The sequence below is a fragment of the Podarcis filfolensis genome (genome assembly GCF_964270895.1).
Source record: "Podarcis filfolensis genome assembly, chromosome: 6".
Classification (NCBI taxonomy): Eukaryota; Metazoa; Chordata; class Lepidosauria; order Squamata; family Lacertidae; genus Podarcis; species Podarcis filfolensis.
Genome location: NC_139609.1, coordinates 37986284 through 38010251, shown reverse-complemented (window position 1 = coordinate 38010251; position 23968 = coordinate 37986284). Strand labels below are relative to the sequence as shown.

General features: G+C 41.3%; 1 protein-coding gene and 1 long non-coding RNA gene across 26 annotated transcripts in view; one reads left to right on the top strand and one right to left on the bottom strand.

Moving 5' to 3' along the window:
• Positions 1-23968, top strand: part of SGIP1 (SH3GL interacting endocytic adaptor 1) — a 138568-nt gene that overhangs the window by 27944 nt on the left and 86656 nt on the right. For 10 of the 25 annotated variants that reach the window (XM_083621120.1, XM_083621126.1, XM_083621114.1 and 7 more), the window contains exon 1: positions 4589-4748. The exons of 10 other annotated variants lie outside the window; for them this stretch is intronic. In XM_083621120.1, coding sequence (XP_083477246.1) covers positions 4604-4748 — 145 coding nt within the window. In that variant the 5' untranslated portion in view covers positions 4589-4603. Of the gene's footprint in view, positions 1-4463; positions 4554-4588; positions 4749-23252; positions 23420-23968 lie in introns of those variants that run through there. 5 more of the 25 variants (XM_083621113.1, XM_083621116.1, XM_083621125.1 and 2 more) reach the window with 5 other exon arrangements.
• On the bottom strand, positions 100-4389 carry LOC310765771. Its single transcript, XR_014549793.1, has 3 exons — positions 3319-4389; positions 807-848; positions 100-438 (listed from the first exon to the last, which is right to left on the bottom strand). It is a non-coding gene; the product is annotated as an uncharacterized lncRNA (long non-coding RNA).

Sequence of the window (23968 nt, the reverse complement as noted above, 5' to 3'; positions counted from 1 at the left end):
CACTCTCCCCCTACTGTGTTAGTTGTGTATGGGGCTAATACCTGTATACAGCTATAGTGTTTGTTGTATTCCTTCTGGAAATAAGGAGAGCAGTCCAACTAAAGTTGAGCACCTATACGTCCCATTTATTTTGGTGAGAGAATCAGGCCTATGGATAAGCATCTTCACTTAATACTAGTTTGGTTTAACTGCTCTTTTCACTTTGGCTAAGTTGGGTCAATAGTTCTAGTATTTCACTACAATTATCTTAGTACTTGAGAGTGCACATTATATAGGAGACGAATGGTTTGCTGGTGAGCAGTACACCAGAGGTGGGGAACCTGTGACCTAGGTACTGTTAGACCGCAGCTCAAATCAGCCCCAACCAGCTTGGCTGACTGTCATAGATGATGGGAACTGTAGTCCAGAAACATCTGGAAGGCCAAAGGTTCTCCACACCTGCAAAAAACCAAATATCCACAGTCAAATACAGAAGTGATGCTTCTTTCATTTACTCAGTACACACTTGTAGTGGTGCGTGAAAGAGTTGAGTGTCCCTTTACCAGCTTATCCTGTATTTATTCCAACATTCTTCACCCATGATATTATTTAGTATTATTTATTAAATTTATATACCACCCATTTCAGTGGCTAACTCTTCTGTGTTATAAAACCAGGCACAGTGAATTGAACTTTTAAAATAACCTTCTGGTTATTTAACATAGTTAATAAGGGTTTTTTTTTATTTCATACTGAGTTGTACATATTAACCTGAACATCTGTAAGCAAAGCTCAAGTATTTAAGGGGGGGGCAGGGAACAACCTACCTATGTCTTGATGTCCAGGAAGACTGGAATGCAAACCCATTGCTGTGAGAGGGAAAATGAGGTTAAATTATAGGTCATGCGTGAAGATGTTTATGCGAATCTGTTTTCTTGTATCTATATAAGGAGTCCAGATCTTATGAAAATTGCAGGAGACAGTTAAGACTGCAACTAGGCCAAAGTGTTTCTGCTACTGTGAAGGAGTGGGTGGAATTCAATCCATTGCAGCCAGCCTACTTATCTATATGTCATGACACAGCAGCATTCCAGTGGGCATTGTGGGTAACAAAAAAAGATGGCTGACACCACTCACATGTTTAAATATGCTTCACAGTGTACAGAAAAAGAGCCAGATCACAAAGTGAAGTTTTAAGAACCATTACCATGCTGAGCCTCATCTGGATTGGGACCATGGTACGTGGGTCGAGGGGGGAGGGGTCTTCCTGCTGTCAGAGTCCCAACAAAAACCATACTCCTGCTTTGCAGTTTGTCTTGGGAGGAAAATATTCTGTTTGCACTAAGTGTGGCAGAAATAGTTGCTTCATACTGCGCAGGGATATAAGGAGCCTTTGGCCATCCATATGTTGTTGGATTTAGATTTGGTGGACAGAGTGCCTGAAGAACTATGGATGGAGGCTCGTAACATATGGTTACCAGATTTTTTTTAATGAATCTGGGAACACTTTTTTATTTTTTATTTTTTATTTTTTTGAAGCTGAGTAGCAACAGGGAGTCAGTAGTGGGGATGGTGAGGCAAAAGACCCTGGGCCCCCAAGCACACATGCATATTGTATAAAGGTGCAAAGGCCTTCTTTTGCACCCTGTGAAACATAAATGCGCAGGTTTTTTTTAAAAAAGTGGGCAACAGCGCGCCGCCTGCCCATGACTCCCAATTCTTCCCCGATCTCCTTCCCCCTTCCGCCTTTGTTTTGACAGATCAGGGGAGGCTCGGGGGTCAAAGGCGGGCGGCCGTTGCCCAGGAGGGCCCAGCCTGGTAGTGCAGTTGGCTCTGGCTGGCTTCAGGAGCTGTTTGCTGCTCACTGCCGTGGCGCAGGAAGAATGGTGGGCGCCACAGCAGTGAGCAGCTCCTGAAGCCAGCCAGAGCCAACTGCTAAGACTGCAGCTGCCATGTTTCCCGGGGACAGATTTGCAAATCTGGGGACATTCCAGGGATGGAATTTGTCCGGGGACAGATTTACAAATCTGGGGACTGTCCCCAGAAACTGGAGACGTCTGGTAACCCTATTGTAACATTATACAGGAGGCAGCAACAAAAACCATCCCAATGAAAAGGAAATGCAAGAAAGCAAAGTGGCTGTCCAATGAGGCCTTAGAATAGCGGGGGAGAGAAGGCAAGCAAAATGTGAGGGAGATAGTGAAAGATACAGGAAATTGAATGCAGATTTCCAAAAAATAGCAAGGAGAGACAAGAGGGCCTTCTTAAACAAGCAATGCAAAGAAATAGAGGAAAACAACAGAATGGGAAAAACTAGAGATCTGTTCAAGAAAATTAGAGATATGAAAGGAACATTTTGTACAAAGATTACCATAATAAAGGACAAAAGTGGTAAGGACCTAACAGAAGCAGAAGACATCAAGAAGAAGTGGCAAGAATACACAGAGGAATTATACCGGAAAGATATGGATGTCTCGTACACCCCAGGTAGTGTGGTTGCTGACCTTGAACCAGACATTCTGGAGAGTGAAGTCAAATGGGCCTTAGAAAGCACTGCTAATAACAAAGCCAGTGGAAGTGATGATATTCCAGCTGAACTATTTAAAATTTTAAAAGATGATGCTGTTAAGGTGCTACACTCAATATGCCAGCAAGTTTGGAAAACTCAGCAACGGCCAGAGGATTGGAGAAAGTCAGTCTACATCCCAATCCCAAAGAAGGGCAGTGCCAAAGAATGCTCCAGCTACCACACAATTGCACTCATTTCACACGCTAGCAAGGTGTCTTTTAATTTCGTTGCTCCTGCCAACCTAGCAGTTTGAAAGCACGTCAAAAGTGCAAGTAGATAAATAGGTACCGCTCCGGCGGTAAGGTAAACGGCATTTCCGTGCGCTGCTCTGGTTAGCCAGAAGTGGCATAGTCATGCTGGCCACATGACCCTCGGCCAATAAAGCGAGATGAGCGTCGCAACCCCAGAGTCGGCCATGACTCGACCTAATGGTCAGGGGTCCCTTTACCTTTACCTAATCCTCCCTCAGTTACTTTGATTCCTGGTAGCTCCCCCCAAACTAGTTTCAGAGTGCCTGCTCTCTCTCTCTCTCTCTCTCTCTCTCTCTCTCTCTCTCTCTCTCTCTCCCCCACCCACTACTTTCCTCCTTTCAGATCCCTTCCCTGGAGCCTTTGGCTGAACCCCCTTAGTCCTCCAATACTGTCTCTATTTCCCCTTCTCTGTCTTCAGCTAACTCCCCATCTGGGGATACTGTAAAGCAACATGTACATTGCTAGTGCTATAGAAATTAATTAATTAAAGTGGGTCTATAGATATTTCTGTTCTTTTACCTGATATGCTGTTGAGTAAGCTGGTTTGTGGTTTCTCTCCCTGTGTTCTGGTGTTGTGCTGCATCGAGCAGGAAATATGTGCCCTCATTCGTTCATTTATTTGGGTCGTTTACTGCAGATACTTGGGGCAATTCACATTTTATCTCTTGAATGATCATTTTGTCATGTTTTATCATTAAGAAGTCTCCTTCTGCCTGTATTGGCCTCTGGGGTCATGAGGAGTGCACAAGGTAAGGTGAATGCTTGGAAGTGTTTTCCAGCCACGGTTGCTTGTATTGGCAGCCAGTAAAATGGAATCTGCTCTGCTTCTCCAGTGGACCATGGTGAGACTTGATTCTGCGCATTCTATTACTAAGCAAGTATCTAACTGGGCCTCAGAAGATAGGCAAATCTAGAGCAGAGGTCAATATTTTCCTACTTTCTAAGGCCAAACTAGAATTACTTGCTCAGAGGATGTTTGGAATCAAGCTTCTCTTTGTCTGTAATCCTTGTTGGCTCCAGGTTTAGGAGAGCCCTTCGGCAAGAACTCCCATAGTCCTTTCAACACCATGAGTCTCTTTCTCACTGCAGCAGCTCCAGGGAGCTCTTGTCATCAGGTCCCTTGTGGGGGGTGACCCCCTTGACACATGCCTATGCCATACCCGCCAACATTTCTCGGATGAAAATAGGGATGTCTCATTTCATAATGATAATTTTACCATTTATACCCCACACATCTTACTGGGTTGCCCCAGCCACTCTGGGCAGCTTCCAGCATATATAAAAACATAATAAATCATTAAACATTTTTTAAAAACCTCCCTATACAGGATTGTCTTCAGGCGTCTTGGGGGTTTGATAACTCCATCCCCCCAACATTTCTCCAATAAAAATAGGGACATCCTAAGGAAAAGCTGGACATTCCAGGATCAAATCAGAAACTGGGGCAGATTCTCTAAATCAGGGACATCCCTGGAAATAAGGGACACTGCTGTGCTGACCCTTGATTCCTGACCCTGCCTGGTTCCCTGGAAGACCAGAGCAGGCTCTTACTGGCTTCCAAAGCAAGCCAAATGAGGAAGCTTTACTTGTGTGTTTGTTGATTGGTGTCAAACCCAACCAGTCATAATGGACTTCTCAAGCATCACTTCCTACAACATGGTTGCTATGGTGTTGCTTAGAGAGGCGTTTAGTGTCATGGATCAAGAAGGGAGGACCTTCTTATCATGCTTCCAGGAAAGTGTAGTGGAAGATGGGTAAGGACTTGAAATCGTTCCCTTACTCTCTGAAACTCTAGATTAAGTCAATGGCCCATGCTATATGTTCCCTGTATACAAAGGCTGTGGTGCAGGAATTGGATGATGATACACCACACACAGTCAAGATAGCTGCACTTCAGGGTAATGAGGAAAGGAAAGAAGATATTGGTTCACCCTCTAATAGGAATGAGCGTAAGTTGTGTATTTGAGGGGGTTGATGGTCAGAGTGTTGCTGCCTAAGGCAAAGGACAAAATGGCAGTTCCCCTCCGCATTCCATTTAAGAGAAGCAATGGAACCTCAGTTCATCACTAACGACAGGATGATGTACTCCACAACAACTGAGGTAGCATGCTAGTTTAGGGGGTGCAAGGACATGCTGTACAGCGTATACAGCTCTGTCCTCCAACAGAAGAGAATGGCCAGGGGGGCTCAGAAGGAACAGCCAAGGGGCTGCTTTCACCACCATCTGCCACCTGAGGTAGTCACCTCACTTTGCCTAATGGTAGGGCCAGCCCTGGTTGTGTTTGATATTTTATTTATTTTTCTGCTCTGTGAACTTGGTGTCCATATCCCAAAGATTAACCTAGTGTCTGTGGCTATGGAAACACTCTGATATTCCTGTAGCAGAAGCAGGAAAAACCCATCTTACTGACAGCAGTGTGGAGAAAGATAAAATAAGCAACAAATGAACTGTTGCCAATGGTTTTCAGACTCACCCGACTGTCCCCTTTACGGTTTACATGTGGCACAAGTAGCCTGAGAACTCAGCTGGGCTTACTCCAGGCAAGAATTTATAGGACTGAAGTTTTAGAGATACTTCTGGCTTTTCTGGTGGTCTTTTAAAACTACAAACTGAGCATTATAGATGAAGCTCTCATGTAGCTTCTTTCCAAGATTTCTCAGTCCTTTTTCTTTTACAGTTCACGCTGCTACAAGCTATGGTCAGTAACTGCCAGTTCCTATTATCTTCAGGAAGATGGCTCCTTACACTTGAGATAAAGCCTTTAGTCTGTGGTGATTTATCTGGAAAAGACTATGTAAGAATAATAAAAAAGAGCAACGATAATTATGATTAGGCCCATAGTGACTGAAAAAAAACCATTATTTGTAAACTAACACTACTTAATGACAGATAATATTATTTTTAGAAACAAAGAAAATATCCATCCAACAACAAGAAGCATAAAAGCTACTTCAGATTACTTTTGCTGCTACTCATTTATCAGTTGCTGGTGTTTTTCATGTTCTTTTATTTTTTTTAACCCTATAAAGGCAAAATATAAAGATTCAGGTTCACAATATTATGTGAATGATATAAGGATATTGACTTTTAAGCAAACTCCAGTCCTAACCCTGGATCTGCTAGCTGGCCTGGGGAGCAGTTTGGGATGAATTGGAGGCACCTCTCTCCATGCATGGAAGAGCTTCACTGGTGAATGAGCACATCCGCTTAATAATAATAGTAATAATAATAATATGACTGTGAGCATAGATCTATTGCTGGTGGGTTTTTGACCAGCCATCAGTAGGCCCTAACGCTGGGCCCGATTCTGGGGGTGGGGCATGATAACGGTGGCTTTGGATACACTGGATCTAAGCCCCTTCGTTCCTCAGAGAAGCCCCAGAATAGCCTCCCTCTTCGTATGCTTGTGTAACTAATTCTACCCCCTATCTAAGGGGAGGAATACATTTAGTCCTCTCCTACCCTGGCCAGCAGAAGTTGGCAGAGCTTTGGAAGAGGCAGTTAATCCACCCGTTCCACCCCATCCCACATAAAATTATGTTGTAAATCCGTTCCGCCTCCCCAGTTGTTTGTCAGATATAGTTATGGCAAATGCCACACTAATTTCTGAGAATCACATACCACAAAGTCCTGGTCCAGTGCCACTGCATGATGCCCAGAACCACAGAGTTGGTCTACTCTAAGTAAAACATATCTGATTACCACGTATAAAGAAGTCCCCCTTTCACATTTTAAAATGGTTTTAAACTCACAATTCTGGGTGCGGTAGTCACTGAGGGGAAGAGTTGCATTAATTATTTTTATCTTGCCATCTGTGAGCGTCTGATGCAAGAGGGCACCAGGGTCACGATGACTGTGCAGAAATTCATTGTCAACCAACATGGATGCCTTCTAGTGCTGGGAAGGATGTCCCTAGGCCCTGATGGGCGCTAAGCAATATCTGCATTCCTGTAGCCAGGCCTTTTTGTGTAAAAATAGTTTGACATTTTTCTAATGGCCCCCACTGTGATGAAGATTGTGGATTGCAACACCAATGCGTGCCTGGGTGCAGCTTGCTGGTTCAAGGCTGGCCCATGGCACCCAGAAACAGCCTAAAGTTTCCCTAGTTGGGGTTCTAACGGGGTGGGGGCAGTACTACATGGCAGGGTTTGTTTTTAGCTTGTTTATTCAACTTCCTATTGCAACTGAGGAGGTTGTCACCCTGGATTTGGATATGTCAGTCCTTGATGGATGTATTGGGGTGTTAAGTATTCACCCTCCCTATGTTATCACTCCTTTCTTTTCATTGCCTATTGCCTAGAAGGAGCATTTCTAACTCTGTGGTAATAATATCGGGAGGAAGATCCTTTCTGTCTTAATAAAAGCAACCCCAAGCACTCTGGCATGCAGTAGATTTTCCATTTTTTGCTAAATCTGGAAGAGAAGAGCACTTTAAGGACAGTATCTTTCTTGTTCAGAAAGGTGCTTAATAACGCTTGCATAGAACAAGTTCATATTAACCTCCTTGCCGACAAGACCTTTCCCTGATGGATGAAATGAAGCATTGTGCGATGGCAGCTGCCAGTCTTGTTATCTCTCCCCTACCATCGCCCCCCCCCCCGCATAGTTTTCCCAGCCTTTAAAACCAGGACAGGGAGAAGAGTAGATTGCAATTCAACATAGCACAGCACTGTCTGTTTCCAGCTAGTCAGTGCAGTGTTAGCCTTGTTTCCTGTGATCAGGGAAGACGTAGCCATGGTGCTGCCTCTGGAAAAACAAATGACTAGGCTGATTTGATATTTGTGATGTAGTAAAGCTTTTAAAAAGAAAGCAAGAAAGGGAGCCAAAATGTCGATTAATCAGAGTCTGCAGTGCTGAATGTAAGTGAACTGCCATAGGTACTTCTTAAACCCAGGCAGTGACGTGGGAGATCCTCTTGGCTGTGACTATTGGATGGCTTCAAAGTGCTGGTTGCAGCCCTTTCCCAAACATCTTGGGCCCTGCAGACATTACAGAATGTCTTCGCTATATCACCGCTTCCCTCTGATTGTGGGATTGATGTCTCTTTCGTATGCCATCTTTCCCTAAAGTGAGAACAGTTTGGGCACAGAGAAGAGCTTCAACAGTAGAATCCTTTGCTTGGAGAGACTTACCAGCCCATTTCCCTCTTTTCCTTCCTCCTATGAAAATACAGTATTTACATTCTCGAAGGATTTTCCTAGTGTCTGAATTGTTGGACATTTAATCTTTTTGGTTGCTGTTTCTTTTCCTTTTTGTTAGGATTGTTTACACACACACACACACACACACACACACACACACGTATTTGACCTGTTTTAATTGTGGTAGGAAGCACCATTTTGTAATTTGCTTCATGTACTACAGGAAAACACCTAACAAACAAATGCATGCAAATTATGGAGTGGCCACTTAGGATTTCATGGGGTGGCAGCTGCATCCTTGTGGGGAACCAGTCCTCTCTGGTGAGCAGCCATGCAGCAAAGCTGGCTTTATTGCTCCTTTTTCTACCCACACATTTCCATGTACTGTAGTTGCCATGCATGGTCAGACTAGTTTTCATCACAAGGCTACTCATGCTGAACTAGGCCTACCTGGCCTCTGGTCCAGTTGCACGAATTTGATGCCAGAAATGGTTGTTAAAATGCAAGAGAGAAAGGAGAAATCAGATTTAAATAATGTCCTGAATGTTATTTTCATTCAGTGTGCATGGTGAACATGAGAAGAGTCCTTAGATCAGACCAAAGGCCTACATTGTCCAGCATCTTAGAGCTGAGCAAATGCCTTTTCCCATAGATAGAGGTGCCATGCACCAAGATGGCAACCTCTCAGCACTAGGACAGAATTCCTAGATCTTGGAGAGAATGTCAAATCCATAAGAAAGGGGTCAGCTCCAGAGCTCTATTGTTAAAACATTAGTGATCAGAGAATACAAATAATCATGTGAAGCAGCCTCTGCAGTGGCAAGCAAAATAAGAACCCATCACCAATCTTCGGCTATCTGCCAAGAATTATTATCATTATTATATATTAAATTTGTATACTGCCCTTCATCTGAAGATCACAGGGCGGTTCACAACATAAAGAAGTGCCAAAGTTGCTTGTAAAGGCTGTTTCTCAAAAGAAGCGTGACCTACAAAATCATAGCTCAGCTGCTGCTTGTGTCTACTCCCATTCATACTGTGTGAAACCCAGTTTTTTGAATCCTTTTTTAAAAAGTGCAGTTGAATTGTGAATTCAAGAAGGCAGATTTGCCTTCTCTAATTTTTCAAAGGGGACTTTTTTTTTTTACTGCCCTTGCTTTTGCTGCTATTGACTGATGTTCTGCGGAAGAAAGAGGGGAAGCAATGCCAGCCGGTTGTCCTTCTCTGGTTTTCATTCACCCCCATCCCATCTTTTCTGGGCTGGCCTGAGAGTTTGGGGAAGCGGCTTCTTTGCCATGGCCACCCTCTCCATGCTTCCGCAGCCTCTCAGGAGTGCCATTTGGCTACCTGTAGATCAGGTCAACTTTGTAGCATGCCAACTGTTTGCCTTGCTTGCTGCTACTTGGTTTTGAACTTACCTTCATTCAAGCAAACCTAGTCCATTTATAAGGCTTGTTGTTGCAACCCTTTGGACACCTTAATTTTGTAATTTATTACACAAAGTGGAATTTCCTACTATATTATGATCATTATAGGAGTGGAAAATATGCACAAAACACAATGTGTAGGCAGTATCTAACACCAAGAAGACAAACTATGATAGCCAATGGTAGATGCTGGAGGTGCAGATTACAGAATGCAGACTCTGCCACTGACAGTTATCTGCATAAAAGATAGCTAAGTTGGCAGGATGTGGTGTTCCTAAGAAGGTTCTGCTAGAAATAAAGCATGTGTCCCTATGCTCTAGTTTGGGCAACTTTTTTTGTTCACCTTGGCACTTGGTGGCTCAGCCGTTATTAACTCAGATTTCAGGAGAAGCTCCGTTCCATATTCTATTGCTCACACAAGTAAAATCGGAAAGCGCAAGGAGTCTAGCTCTTTCCATCATTAATTTCAGTTGATTTTAAAATTACTCCATGAAGAGCTGTTTTTAAAACTTATCCTGTGAAAGGCTCCAGGCAGAGAGTGTGATTTATAGATAGACTTATTTTATAGTGCCAGATGCCCACCCAAAAATCTGCTGTGCTTGCATTCATAAAAAGGGTGCAGGCCGATGTGCTTCAAAGTTTATTTTCTTCTAGCAGGAAAGCTACATTGGAGAGGGGAGCAGGAGTGTTTGCTTGGCTCTGTTCTATAGCCGTGCCCAAGATAACTCTGTTCCTTCCCATGGCTGCTGCCTCTGCCTGTTTTGTTGCGCCTGTGATAAAACTGCCCACCAGAAATCTAGCTAGACAAGATTCTGTATGCATTAAGGATCAGGAAGATCAGGAACACATGCGAATAAGTGCTGAATGAAGGAGGAACAGTTAATCAGTTCATTAATTTCATAAAATGTATATATATACCAGTTGAGGAAAATATTCTTTGTCTTTAATAAATTATTGAAAACTTTTTTTTTCATTTCTTGCACTTCCCTTTTGATGTTAATATTCACACACACACACACACACACACACACACACACACACACACACAAGTTGGTACTTTCATCCTTAGGTAGATTACTTCATTCATTTTTTAACTTTTTGCCCTTCTTTCTCCCTTTCCCAGTTGCAGGCAGAGTCCTGATGTTTTTATTTCTGTAGCGTGCCAAGCATATACTAGGCATTTTATAAATGAAAATAATTGTGATAAGCAATTTTGATATCTCAAATCACCATCTGAATGCTAAAAACTAAAGCTGTTTTCTGGGTACCTTCTGTCTCCTTTTTCTACATTTCTGTGTTTCAGCTCAAAAGCAGGAATGATCAAGAGAAAGAGCTCAAAATACAAACTCCCCTGTTTTGGAACAAGGCAGTCCCAATTTAAGTTTGGCAAATCCCCTTTCAGTCTTGTCTAACTGAAGGTCAAACTCTTTCTGTGGAGCTGTGCTCATGAAATGACATATCCATGGCCAAAGAGAGGTTGCCCATAAATCCAAGTGGATGGGGACTTTCCTGAGCTATAAGTTCAAGTCTGCCTAAATGTAGAGAATGTGAATTCTTTGTGCTCTGCTACCAGTTTTGACTCCATTCTACTCTTTCTATGCATCCTGATCCTAAGCAAATTTCTTAAATAGCATATATTCTTTGACTGGTATAGTTTGCAAATTCAGGAGTTTTCCTTCCCATGGGCCTAGCCATATGCCCATGCCTGGAAGCCGATGGGATAAGCGGAAATTGCTTTTCAACAACAATGATAGTGGCAGCATATTACCTTGCCCATAGAGCTCCTCAAATTTCTTTCATAAGGATTTGGCAGCAGTAAATACCAATAAAAGGGAGCAGGGGAATTAGGATTGGGTCAAAGTTTATTCTTCACACTTCCATAAGATTTCCCCATATCTCATGCAGAGTTTTCTTATTCCTTTTAAATGAAAGTTTTGATTTGCAGTTTTTACAGAACTATGGGATCATTACAGGGAAGAACTGCAGAAGGAGGCTCTAGAAAATAAAATTAGACAGACAAAAGAAGGGATGTGATATATTATTGTGGGATGGGGAGGGATGGAATATAATTTTCTCAAGTAGAAGCAAGACTGTATTTCATGTTCTATATTTCTAATTCAGACATGAGTGAGCAGGCAGTTTTACGGTAGAAATTTGCCCTGCTGTTTCCTCCATGAATAATAACTTTGTTCTTGCTTCCTGATTAGATGTTCCAGATAAATAATAATGGCAGCTATTATACCTATGAATATCTGCCAGTATTATATTTCTCAAAATGTCAAATAAGGAGGCAAGAACAAAGTTATACTTCAGTGGAAAATTCACAGTATGAACCTGTTCAGACCTAGGAGGACTGAGTGATTCTTTTTAAACAACAAAAGAAGTGGAATTCTTAAAATGCATCTTTTTCTGCATTCCAACAGAGAATGAAATATGAGGGCAATATTCTGCTTATGTCATGTTATGTGGAGCATTTTCAACCACATGGAATAGAAAAAATATTCAATGAATGTACATAAATTGAAAATGTTATTTTGAGCTCAGATTTTTATTAGAAGCAAGCATCCACGATTCAGCTGAATGATAGAAAATAATAAAAGTTAAGAGAGCTTTTAAAGAACAAGAACATACTTATGAGTAATATAAATAGCAGTTCTATGAATGAAATCCAAATGGTGCCTTTGTGCTTATGAAAGGGCTTTTGACCTGGCAGGTGTTTTTGCTAACAGAAGAATGGAGGAATTTTATGCAAGTTTTGCCTTCAACCCCCAGCCTCCTGGCTTCAGTGCCCAGCAGACAGACTGGAGTGAAGCCCACAGGCTCAGTCCGGTCTGCCCACAGGGTAACCTGCCCATGATTGGACAATTTGTGGGCAGGCTGGGAAGAAAAGGAGGGATCCCCGGTGAGAGCTGGGAGGGACTGCTATCCTCTGTAGGTGGTGGGGGCTGAGTATTATTGCTATCATCATCATCACCACCACCACCATCTGGGTGGGAGGCTAGGACTACTGATCAATGTCAAGTTACTTGAAATAATTTTTAGTGAATTATGAGACTAATTCCAAATGAATATGCATAGGATTTGGCTGTGTGGCTTAGATCTTATCTTCACTATAGCCTTGCTAGGTAGTATACAAACAAGTGGTTTTTTCATAAGCTTCCATTACCTGACCAGTAACCAAAGGGGTTTGGTATACGTAGGCAGGTGTATTACATTTCTCTGTTGCACACAAAATCCAAATGGAGGGAATGTGACTCACCCCCAAATGGAAGCCACTGGTGTTAAACTAGCAGAGCACTGAGAATCATATGACACCAAAAGTGGGACAGTTGCATTTTGTAGTGAGAAAGCCACCTCCAGTGCTTGCGGAGTTCTAGAGTTTCAAACATCCTAATGAATTCCAACTCATCAGTTTCTTGCTGAAGACTAAGCTAGTAGCACCTATGTATAGCAAAAGGCAGAGATTCAAATCTGACTTATATGCTGATTTTTCTTCATTGCCAATGTTAACAAAAAGTGATTTTAGTCTTACTTTTTCTTTGGGAAGGTATGGAAAAGTGACTGGGCATCAGATACAACATTTCTACAAGGTGATTTGTTTGGTAGATGAACAAATGAAAATTGCTTCTTCCTGGTTGATATGTGGAGTAGCTTTTAAAATGCAGAGTGACACAAAGTCTGGGGGAGGGACCCTGGAAATAGTAAGATGTTTCAACAGTGGGAGCTTTCCTGTTGTCCATTATTGCAGAATAGCAGAAATGGGGAATGTGTTGCACTCCAGATTTTGTTGGAAACCAACTCTCTCCAGCCTCAACCAGCATGGCCAGTGTTCAGGTATGGTAGGAGCTGTTGTAGTCCAGTAACACCTGGAGTTCACAGCTTCTGTGTCTCTGCCATATAGTTTTGTCTGAACATTTACCAACTTTACAGTCTAGGATCAGTTGCACCTGTCTAGGATCAATATGCCAGTTTTTAGCCTCTCTTATACTTACGGGTGTCAATGACTGTTGGTTTGTTCATTTAGTTACTTATGTTGTATCTTACCCTTCTGCCAAAATGGAGCACAGAGTGCAGCAACGATTATAAAAGGCCATAAAATACCAAAAACTGACAAGGCAAGAAACTGCTGAGGGTGGGGTGGGCAGGCTGGTAATGTTGAATAGCGGGTCTACATACCATACTATGGGATTGCATGTAGTCACAGGCCACTGTAGGCCAGCATATGGGGTAGGCTAGGCAAGAGAATAAATATTGTCACCTTCACTAGCTGAAGGGAGATGCAATTACATTTGAAGCTGGAAAAACACAACTTGGAAACTGTGGCAGTGCATATAAACTGGCATGGAGAAAGTCGTAATAAAGCACTTTAAAATGTCAGCTTTCACCAACCTGGTGCCCTCCAGATGTTTTGGACTACCATGCTGGGGCTGATGGGAGTTGTGATACAAAACATCTGGAGGGTATCAGCCTAGCAAAGGCTGGGAAATGCGATCTTGGTCTAAGGTACATTTTGCTAAGGAGGTATCACAATACACGATAAACAGTTCCAGAGTTTGGATAAATGACAGCATTAATTACCTTGATAGATGCTGAGCCGGAGGGATTTGAGAGGGGAGAATACCTCAGCAGGAAATCCTAGGCTGCCTTACTTAACAGCATCCACATTACAAGCAAACAGTAGACTCGGTTCAAGCAAAGACTTTTAAGTCTCATTTCAGTGAGATACATTTAAATGCGGCCAACTTTCCCATTTAAATGAGACTTGCAGCATAATCTTATACATGTGCACTCTGATGCGATTCCTGTGGAATTCGGTGTCTCTTTGCTCATTACTACAGTTTCCCTCTAAAAGCTTCACCTATGCTGTATCTTGCATGCTGTAAGGCTTACAATAACTGAATAATAGACTGCTACTAGTTATTATTATACTTGTATTTCAGATGGAGGAGGTGGGTAGAGTCTGGAATATGCCCATGTTCCTTCAGTGAGTTCATAGCTAACCACAGATTTGAACTGGAGTCTTTGCAGTTCACACTAAATGTCCTTTAATGCTTCTGCAGCTGTTACTCAGCTGCCTCATCAAATCTATGCCTAAGTAAACCAATGTGACATTCCCTGGCATTGTGGAAGCCCTTATAGTATATAACATGCAGACATGAGCTGAAGTGGCATTTATTTTACATGATTTTCTGTGTCCATTTTGCAAGTGGAAAACCTCTTATTACTTGATCAGATAAAGGTACAGCTTCATTCACAGCAGAAACAGCGGCATCAAACTGTAGTGTTGCATCAATTACAGTATTTATAACAAATGTGTATACCCTACTGGGATAGATATTGTGAGAATATACAGTACATTATAGTGAAATCTATAAAATAATAAAGCAAGTTGAATTTAGATTATTTTTATTAAATTGGTATACCACCCTTCATCCGAAGATCACAGGGCACTTCAAAACAGAAAAATACAAAACAAGAACACAAAAAAACAAAAGAAAAAACAAACCAATAACCCCCCTCCCACAATCACCTTTAAAAGGCCATAGAATGTTTAATTAGCCAAAGGTCTGATTATAGAGAAAGTTTTTGCTTGGTGCCTAAAGATATGTAGGGAAGCTGCCAGGCAAGCCTCCCTGGGGTGAACATTCTACAAATGGGGAGCCACTGCGGAAAAGGCCTGTTCTTGTGTTGCCACCCTCTAGGCTTCTCATGGATGGGACATACAAAGAAGGGCCTCAGATGATGATCACAGGATCCAGGTTGGTTTAGAAACAGAGTGGTGGGCCTTAAGATATTGTCTTTGAGATCCTCGAAGAGCTAATGCACAATTCATTGACATGGAAGATAATACATGGTTTTATAACATACACACACCACAAAAAACACACACACTGCAGGTGAAAGTACAGTGCAAATTGTGATATGTATTTTCCAATAAAATCTGGATGATGGCATTTTATAACAGAACAGGCATTGTGGATTCTTAGAACTGGATTACTTTCAAAGGGTCTCCCTAGTAATACAATACTATTAGCAGTACAACAATAGTACAGATACTTTTTTCATGCTCTTTTCTTGAATAGCATGAGGTTGGCATACTTGCAGATAATAGCTAAATTGTATAGAAACCAATAGTAGTCATGAATTTATGGTTAGAAAATGGGTGACAAGATCCATAGATTTTTAACAAGGCCTCATCAACCTTGTTAAGTTCTCCCACCCCCCACAAAACACAACCAACTACCAACAGAATGGAGGGACCATTTACATGGCATGGTTTTATTTAATAACTTTGCAGTAAATACCTGCTTTTGTATTATATGTTCTTGTATCTCAAAAGCCAGTGGAAAGACAAATAGCTTTGGCCCTTAAGATGGGATGTCTCAAATTTAATAATATAATTTATGTAGTATTTAAACAGCAAGGATAGCGCGTCTCTTAAATGTCATGTCATATTTCTTTTGATTTTTTTGGGGGGGAGGTAGTGCTATAAAACTTACAATATTCTTTGATTATATACAGTAATAGAGTGGGTGGGTGAACCAGAGACTACAACATTCAGGCTATCCTATCACTGAGTGTAGTAAAAATATCACCCTCTAATAATTAGTGAGGCATATAAAATAAATAAATAAATGGTAAGAGGAAAGGAGCTTCCAGATCTGGATCACTGTCGACACCTTGACCCTCTTTGTGCTGTGTCGATAGCCTCACAGTGCACCAACAAGGCTCTTTCCATCCTTATGTAGGACACAAATTACCGTACTTTGCTCTTTGCCTAACAGCTTAGTAGCTTCCCCTCGTCATATCTTATTAAATTATTGTGTCTCTGTTTGGTTTCAAAATTGCTTTGTTGTTTTAGTGGATGGTGCCAGATATTTTCAAAAGAATGATCTAGTGATTTTTGTCTGAAATGCTTCTCAGTCCAGTGATATTCCATAAACAAACTATAGACTATTCATTATGAACTTTCAAATAAGAGTTGATATTTATAAAATTGATGCCTTATGGGTGGTATATATTTGGAGTGTGGTAACCTCACAGGAACTGTCTGATGTGTCTTTGTGATGTTCTGTATGATCAGTTACATTGCATCTGTATTGCGTGTAGCTATAATTCTGAGATCTCTATATCTGTGAGTCTTGATATCCAACCTGGTTAGCCTTCCACTGACCTCTGTTTCCAGATAACTCTGTTCTGATCTATATTTCTGAGCCATGGGTCTGTTAAAGCAGTGCGATAGCAAGGCCATTGTCTCACTCCAGCACTCCTAAGCATTTTTCCTTTCGTCCCCACTGTGTGACATCTGCAATTCTGCTTGTAAATGAGTTCTATAAAATATTAATGAACATATCAGATTGTCATGCCAGACATTCAACTTCTATTTGCAGTATTCTGCAAAGCAGCTTTGTAAAAAATGACATAAAAAATGAAATGGGGCACAAATTCTCTCTCTCTCCCTCTCTCTATATATACATGATAGAACTACAATTGTCTATGGTGCACATTAAAATTTTTTTTTTGGTCCTGCTGTCATTTCTTATGAATTTTATTTCGGAAGGGTTATAGTATTCTTGGACTACATATAGTAATGGGTTGGGTTTGTGAACCAAAGACCCGGATTATAGAACTTCCTCCCAAATGACATTTGGTTATCTTCTACATTGTCCTCATTTAGATGCAAGGTGAAAATCCCTGTTCCTGGGTTAGAGGGAGCGGCCTCTGGGTGCACATTGCAGTTCCCTTCTCCTCCTCCAACAATTAAATATATTTAAGAGGTCAGTAAAGTATGGTCTTACTTAACTGTATACTTAATCTAAATCGAGGCACTTTTGAGAAAGGAGAAAATTAAAATTCAGCAAATGTCAGAAGATGCCAGTGTTACTATTTCTAATTCATACATTACATCTTATTGAAGCTTCTAAACAAGGTTAACACTTCTCTGGTTAAAAATTAGCCTTCTTGACATGTTACACATGTTTCTTATGCTGCTTTAAGGTCAGAAAGAAATGCGCAGGGGCAAACTTTGGTCTTCCATATTTCAGCGACACCCTGTGTGAGACGAACACCCCCCCCCCGCCTTCCATTCTGCTTAATTCACAGTTGCGGTACCCTGCAGCGCCCCCTAGGTTTGACGCCCAGTGCGATGGAACTGATCACACTGTCCTAAACCCGTCTCTGAAATACGTGTCTCTAGGATAGCAGCTCCTAGTAGCAAGCTTCTTTTTAATTATTTTTCTGGTTATGTAAGGAGCAAATAGGTTGAATGGAAAATAGTCTAAAAGAAAATCTAGCCAATAATTAATAGAAGTATGGTAATTCTTTTCATTACGGCTAACAATATATTTTTTCCTCATATTCAAAATGTTAATCCTGTATTCTCTGCAGATTATTTATGCAAAATAGTGTTTGATTATTGCAAAGGCCAGATCCCTTTGCTTTTGACAATGCAAAGTGATGTTTTTCTTTCTGTCAAGGTTTGTTGCTAAAAATAATTAAATTACTACTTACCCCCTTTCCTACCCGTTGGTTTAAAAAAATCAAAATTTTAAAAATGCACTTACTTCTTTGGGCTAATGCAACATCAGTTTCAATCACTTATTTTAAGAAATTTTGGTAACTTGATCAAATGCTAGAGGACGCTTCTAGTACCAAGTCAAATCCTCTCCTGCTAAAAACATCAATGCAACAAATTTCCAGTTAATTAATTAATATTGCAGGAATTGCATGTCTCTCAACTAAAAGTGAATTAAAGATAGTCAGTTTGAAAGAGAGCTGTAAGTGAATAGAGGTAGAAACACATTACTTTTGCTCTAGTCAAAAAGGTTTTGCAGGTTTTTGAAACTAAACACCTGAAAGTTAGATGAGCAGAGCTCCCTCTTTTAAAATGCTCAAGCTCCTGAGAAAAACAAATTATTATTGGTCTTGAAGCCTAACTATGTGGTTAATTTCTGTTTCCTGTTTATAGTTCACTGTGGGTATTCCATCATAATAACTATAATCAGTGTGTTTACAGAATCGTATGACTCTTTTGGTGTTTAGTTTCCAAAGGAATAGCCGGATTAGAAATGAAATGTATGAAATATAAATAGTTACAATTCAATAAGAGCCAGAATGTATGCAAAATAAGTAGTGTGATCCTTTACCATGGCAGTGATAGGTGATAAAATAATGGACTTGGAAATGCTGAGTTAATTAACATCTGCAGTTGGAAAGGAAACCACTGGCTGTATTCAGGCCCAAAGGAATAGAGTTGAACTTCTTGATGAATGGAAACTGAGCTGACAGGCTGCTGGTAGCAGACAAAAGCTTTTATTTAATATTAATGAAAGTTAATGGCATATAATCACTATTATCTTAGTGGGTTTTTTATCATCCTTAGTATGTGAGTATGGGACTTAGTTTGTATAGAACTAACGTAATTATTTTTGCACATAATTATTTTTGCAATTATTTTAAAATCCAAGGAAGCAACTGCTTTCCATGCAGTTGCTATTATGTACTTCAATGGCTTACCTTGGTGTCTGAATTCCCAAAGATGATTATTCTCTTGAGTTAAATGTCAATTCATATTCTTGAACAACCTCTTAAGTGTCTTTTGTATTTGGATGCAGTTGCAAGAATATAGAGTCCAGAGACTCTGTAGCATATTAGTGGTGCTGCAAATGTTTTCAGACACAATTTGCCTCTCTTAGAAAATTGTACTGTCATTAGCAGTTGGGTAAAAGTGCAGTTTGACCTCTTCAAGACTGAACCTTTAATGTGAATTGCAGCATTGTCTGTTTCTAGGCTAAGAGATTTGTGTTCTTTTTGCTGTATCTCCAGAGCACGCTAGTGCAATAGGCTAGTGTGGAGACACCAGCTTGGCCAAGATCATTCAGGGACATCCAAAGCAAGTGCTTTATCGACTGTAGTATCGTGGTCTCTCTTTCATTTCTGAAAACTACTTGGGCAATTGATTAAATTGCATAGGAAAATTATGAAATTGTCCCAGACTGAAAAACTGTTCTCTCAGTCAGTGTCCAGTCATCATTTCTTGGAAGCTGGTCCAAACCTATACAATCTTGTATGTTATGAAAGAAACATCGACTTTTATTTGAGAAATAACATAAAGAGACCATAGTACTTGAATTTGGCAGTTTATCTAGCTTTTCATTTAGTTCTTCAAACAGTGCTGTAACTGAGGCAGATTGTGGAAAGACCATGTCTCTTCTGGAAAAAGTATCTCTTAGCTTCTTTCAGTTCCATTTATTGAAGCTCCTTGTGTTTCTTGCTGCCTAATTGGTATTTGTAGCCAGGCATTGCTGTATCATATATAGTTGTGTTATTTATTTAAAATATTTTAATTTTATATTTCTGTTAAAATATCCAAAGCAGTTCTTAAAGGCAATGTATCAGAAAAAAACAGTGTAATACAATTTGAAACAGCAGCACCAGCAGAGGAAACAGTTGAAAATCTGAGTGCTCTGACAAAATCTCTTTAAACATTGTTCCCTGTCCCTGATATCCAGTTTCAGTTCTTCAGATAAAATGCAGCGGTGGGAGGGTGGTGGCTCTACCCTACCACATGGGAGCCAGTGTGGTGTAGTGGTTAAGAGCGGTAGACTCGTAATCTGGTGAACTGGGTTCGCTTCCCCGCTCCTCCACATGCAGCTGCTGGGTGACCTTGGGCTAGTCACACTTCTTTGAAGTCTCTCAGCCCCACTCACCTCACAGAGTGTTTGTTGTGGAGGAGGAGAATGTTAGCTGCTTTGAGACTCCTTAGGGTAGTGATAAAGCAGGATATCAAATCCAAACTCTTCTTCTTCCTTCCCTAATTATCAGAGTTGCAGTCCAACAACATCTGGAGTTCTACAAGGTACCCTTCTTTGGCATGCCAAATATCTGCAAAGACTAAGCAGTTCTGGGACTGGCAGTTCTTTAAAGAGCATGTCACATAGACATGTATCTTCAGACCTTTAGAAGTGGGGCAAGTGAATATGGTGTGGGGTATTTTGATAATATGATAATATGAAATGTGAAAAAACAAGACAAAAATACATTTTCATGGCATTTGCACATGAAATGATGTCTGAGTTTAGGGATATGCTACCTGGGCATAAAAAACTTCACTGTTCATTACCTTATAGCTTAGCTGCACATTATCTTACCTCAAATAAACAGGTGGGCTCATTTTTTCTGAGTCAAATGTTGATGGATGTGTTCTGATAACATGGCCGGTTTGGGTAGTTTTACGTGGTTCCCGAACTATGAAATACCCACCCTGATGAGGTTTACCAACATGGTTTGTTTTTAGTTACCAGACTAAAACCTTCCTGTTTGTTTTTATCTTTTTTTCCTGCAACATGTTTGCTGATGTTTTCTTTGGGTGTTGCATTTTAATTTTTGTCCTGATATCCTTATACAGAACTGGATTGATGTGTTTGTATGTGTGTGTGTATCTATCTATCTCTCTATCTAAAGATATATTTAAATATACTACCTGACAATTTTTATATTTTTTATATAAAAATACTTACATAAGGGTTAGGCTAAGGCTTTATCTGTGGTTTCCTTTTTGTAAATGGTTTGGTTGGTCATTCTATGCCAGTCTTCCCCAAACTGGTGCCCTTACATTAAATATAATATTTTATTTAATATTGTTGCATTCTATTCCTATCTCTGAGCAGTGCATGATTCCAGGCACTTACCCAGGGTCCAGTTTCATCCAAATGAGGGACAGCAGAGACTGTAGTGTCTTTAGGATAAATGGTTTATTCACATATATATACAGCCTGAGCCTACGGAAGGTCTTGCTTCTCCCATAGTCACAGCCTTGGATTCAAGCAGAAATCAAGCATGTCTCCCATTCTCAGGCTTCTGCCTGCTTCTAACCCAGCTCTCTCTCACGCTTGCCCTGGACTTTGTTCTCATTACCAGCCAGCAGAGGAAGGCCCCCCCCCCCAACTTCCTTTCTTATACTAATGACCCATACTTATACTAAAAGTCAGTTACCAAGAAGCTGGCTTGGCTAATTCAACAATGGAGTCCTCCATTAGATTGTAACCCTTGCTGGATTGAGGAATTAGAAGGGACTCAGACATACAGCCTAACCCTCCCCCTCCAACTCACAACACTATGTATTATATTTTTAGATATACATATAGAATGTTTTATTCTCCCACCTGAAAGCCAGAATAGGCCGTTGCTGCCTATGGCAAACCTGGATTTGTAATATATGAAATAGCTCATCGTCGGATGAGGATGACTGCTCAATGTATTTCCCCCCCAATAGTCATGACTAAGCACCCTTTTTATAGGCAGTGCTTATGACATCAGATTACTTTGCTCTCCCTCACCTCTCAATCCTCCAGAATCACTTGTGCTGATGACACGCTTTTCCCCAGCAACATGACAGAGTTGCACAGGCTCTACTCTCTCTAAAGATACTAGCAGGAAATGTGGGAGTGTTTTTGCAGCAAGGTGATTATTAGCTTGGCCTCTGGAGCTTAAATGAGCAGGTATCACTGTAGCAACGAGTTTGGAGGTATAACAGTAGCCATTCCATTCTGACTTACATAATGCTCACACAGAAATCCTTAAGAGTTTCCTTGGTGGACATTTCTCTCTCATATCTAAGGATAGACTAGTGGTCTAGATATTTGCAGCACAGGCATATTTTATGGAATAGGATGCAGGCCTAAACGCTAGTGAAGAGGAAGTATTGAAGGAAGCAGGGACTGGATAAGAGCAGCTACAAACCACTTTAGTTTCAAAGAGTACTATCCCCCCCCCCCAGTATCGCAGACCTGGAGGATATTATTGTTTTATTAAAGTATAGAGAACAGTTGCAGATCCTCCAAGTGTTCCTATTTTCCAGGGACGTCCCTGAGTTCTGATTTGATCCCACAATGTCCCACTTATCCTTAGGATGTCCCTATTTTCATTGGAGAAATATTAGAGGGTATGGAGTTATCCGACTCCTGAATCATCTGAAGGCAATCCTGTATAGGGAAGGGTTTTTTAATGTTTAATATTTAATTATGTTATCATATACAGTGGTACCTCAGGTTAAGTACTTAATTCGTTCCAGAGGTCCATACTTAACCTGAATCTGTTCTTAACCTGAAGCACCACTTTAGCTAATGGGGCCTCTTTCTGCTGCCGCACCGCCGGAGCATGATTTCTGTTCTCACCCTGAAGCAAAGTTCTTAACCTGAAGCACTATTTCTGGGTTAGCAGAGTCTGTAACCTGAAGCGTATGTAACCCGAGGTACCACTGTATGTTGGAAGCTGCCCAGAGTGGCTGGGGCAACCCAGTAAGATTTGTGGGGTATAAATAGTAAAATTATCATTGTGGAATGGAATGTCTCTATTTTCATTGGAGAAATGTTGGAGGGTATGCAGTTGTAATTCAACAACTGGAGGGCCACAGGTGAAATGTGCTGAAAAATACAATTATTTCTGCTAGAGAAATTATGTTATTAGAACATAATTATAATTGTGGAAGCAAATAATGTAGCTTCTCCATAGACGACTGGGGCATAGAGCGCATTTAATAGACTTTCATATCAGCAGAAGAAAACGATTGGATATTGCTGTATAGGCAGCCAATGGTTACAAATAATGTCAATGGGCCAAAAATGCTCTTGGTTTTATGCTTTTTTGGGGGGGGGTATGTTTCTAAATCAGGGGTAGGAACTTCAGGCCCACCAGCTGATCCATTGTTTCCCTGAAACCACACACAGATGTTAGTCAGGTGATGTCACTCCAGTGAGCGGGTGATGTCAGCTGTGATGGGTGGGGCAAACAAATCCCTTCAGAAAGCAGGCTTGAGCCACCTGCTCATCAGCTAATAGGTGGTGCTTTTAATCCTACCAGGTTTGGCTGTGTGTGCTAGTTCCCTGCATTCACACAGTCAACACCTGCAGACAGCAGGAGTGACCTCCATGTACAACAACTGATGCATGGAGAAGTCAACCCTGCTCACTTTGACCACAGGAGGTTCCAAGTGCCCAACAGCCAGCTAGCTGTGGAGCATTTGGGAACCACTATGCAATGTGTTTTCACAGGTAGGCAATACATAGTGTAAGTCATAAAGATATGTAGTTGACAAGTGATTTCCCTGCTCACCTGTCAAAGTTAGCCCATGCAGTGTGGAGCCAAAAAGATTCCCCACCCCTGTTCTACATAAACACAACTGGAACATGCCACATGTTCCCTAAACAGCTTGCGAAACATGGCAAAAATATGCATTTCTCATGCCTTGAAATATCTGGCATTTATTTTCTTCTCTCAATTACTGTGTCACTTGTAATATTGCCTTAACTTACCGTATTTTTCGCTCCATAGGACGCACCGGCCCATAGGACGCATCAAGTTTTTTGGGGGGGAAATAAAGGAAAAAAATTTTATTTCCCCCCCAGGGGCTTGTGGTGCCGGCAGCGGGGAGAAGCACTCTTCTCCCCGCCACCCGCCACCCGCCTTGAGATCAGGTCCGGGGACAGCGGGGAGGCGCGCTGCGCCTCCCCGCTGTCCCCGGAGCTTGCGGGGCAGGCAGCGGGGAGAAGCGCTCTTCTCCCTGCCGCCCGCCCTCAGACCAGGTCCGTGGACAGCGGGAG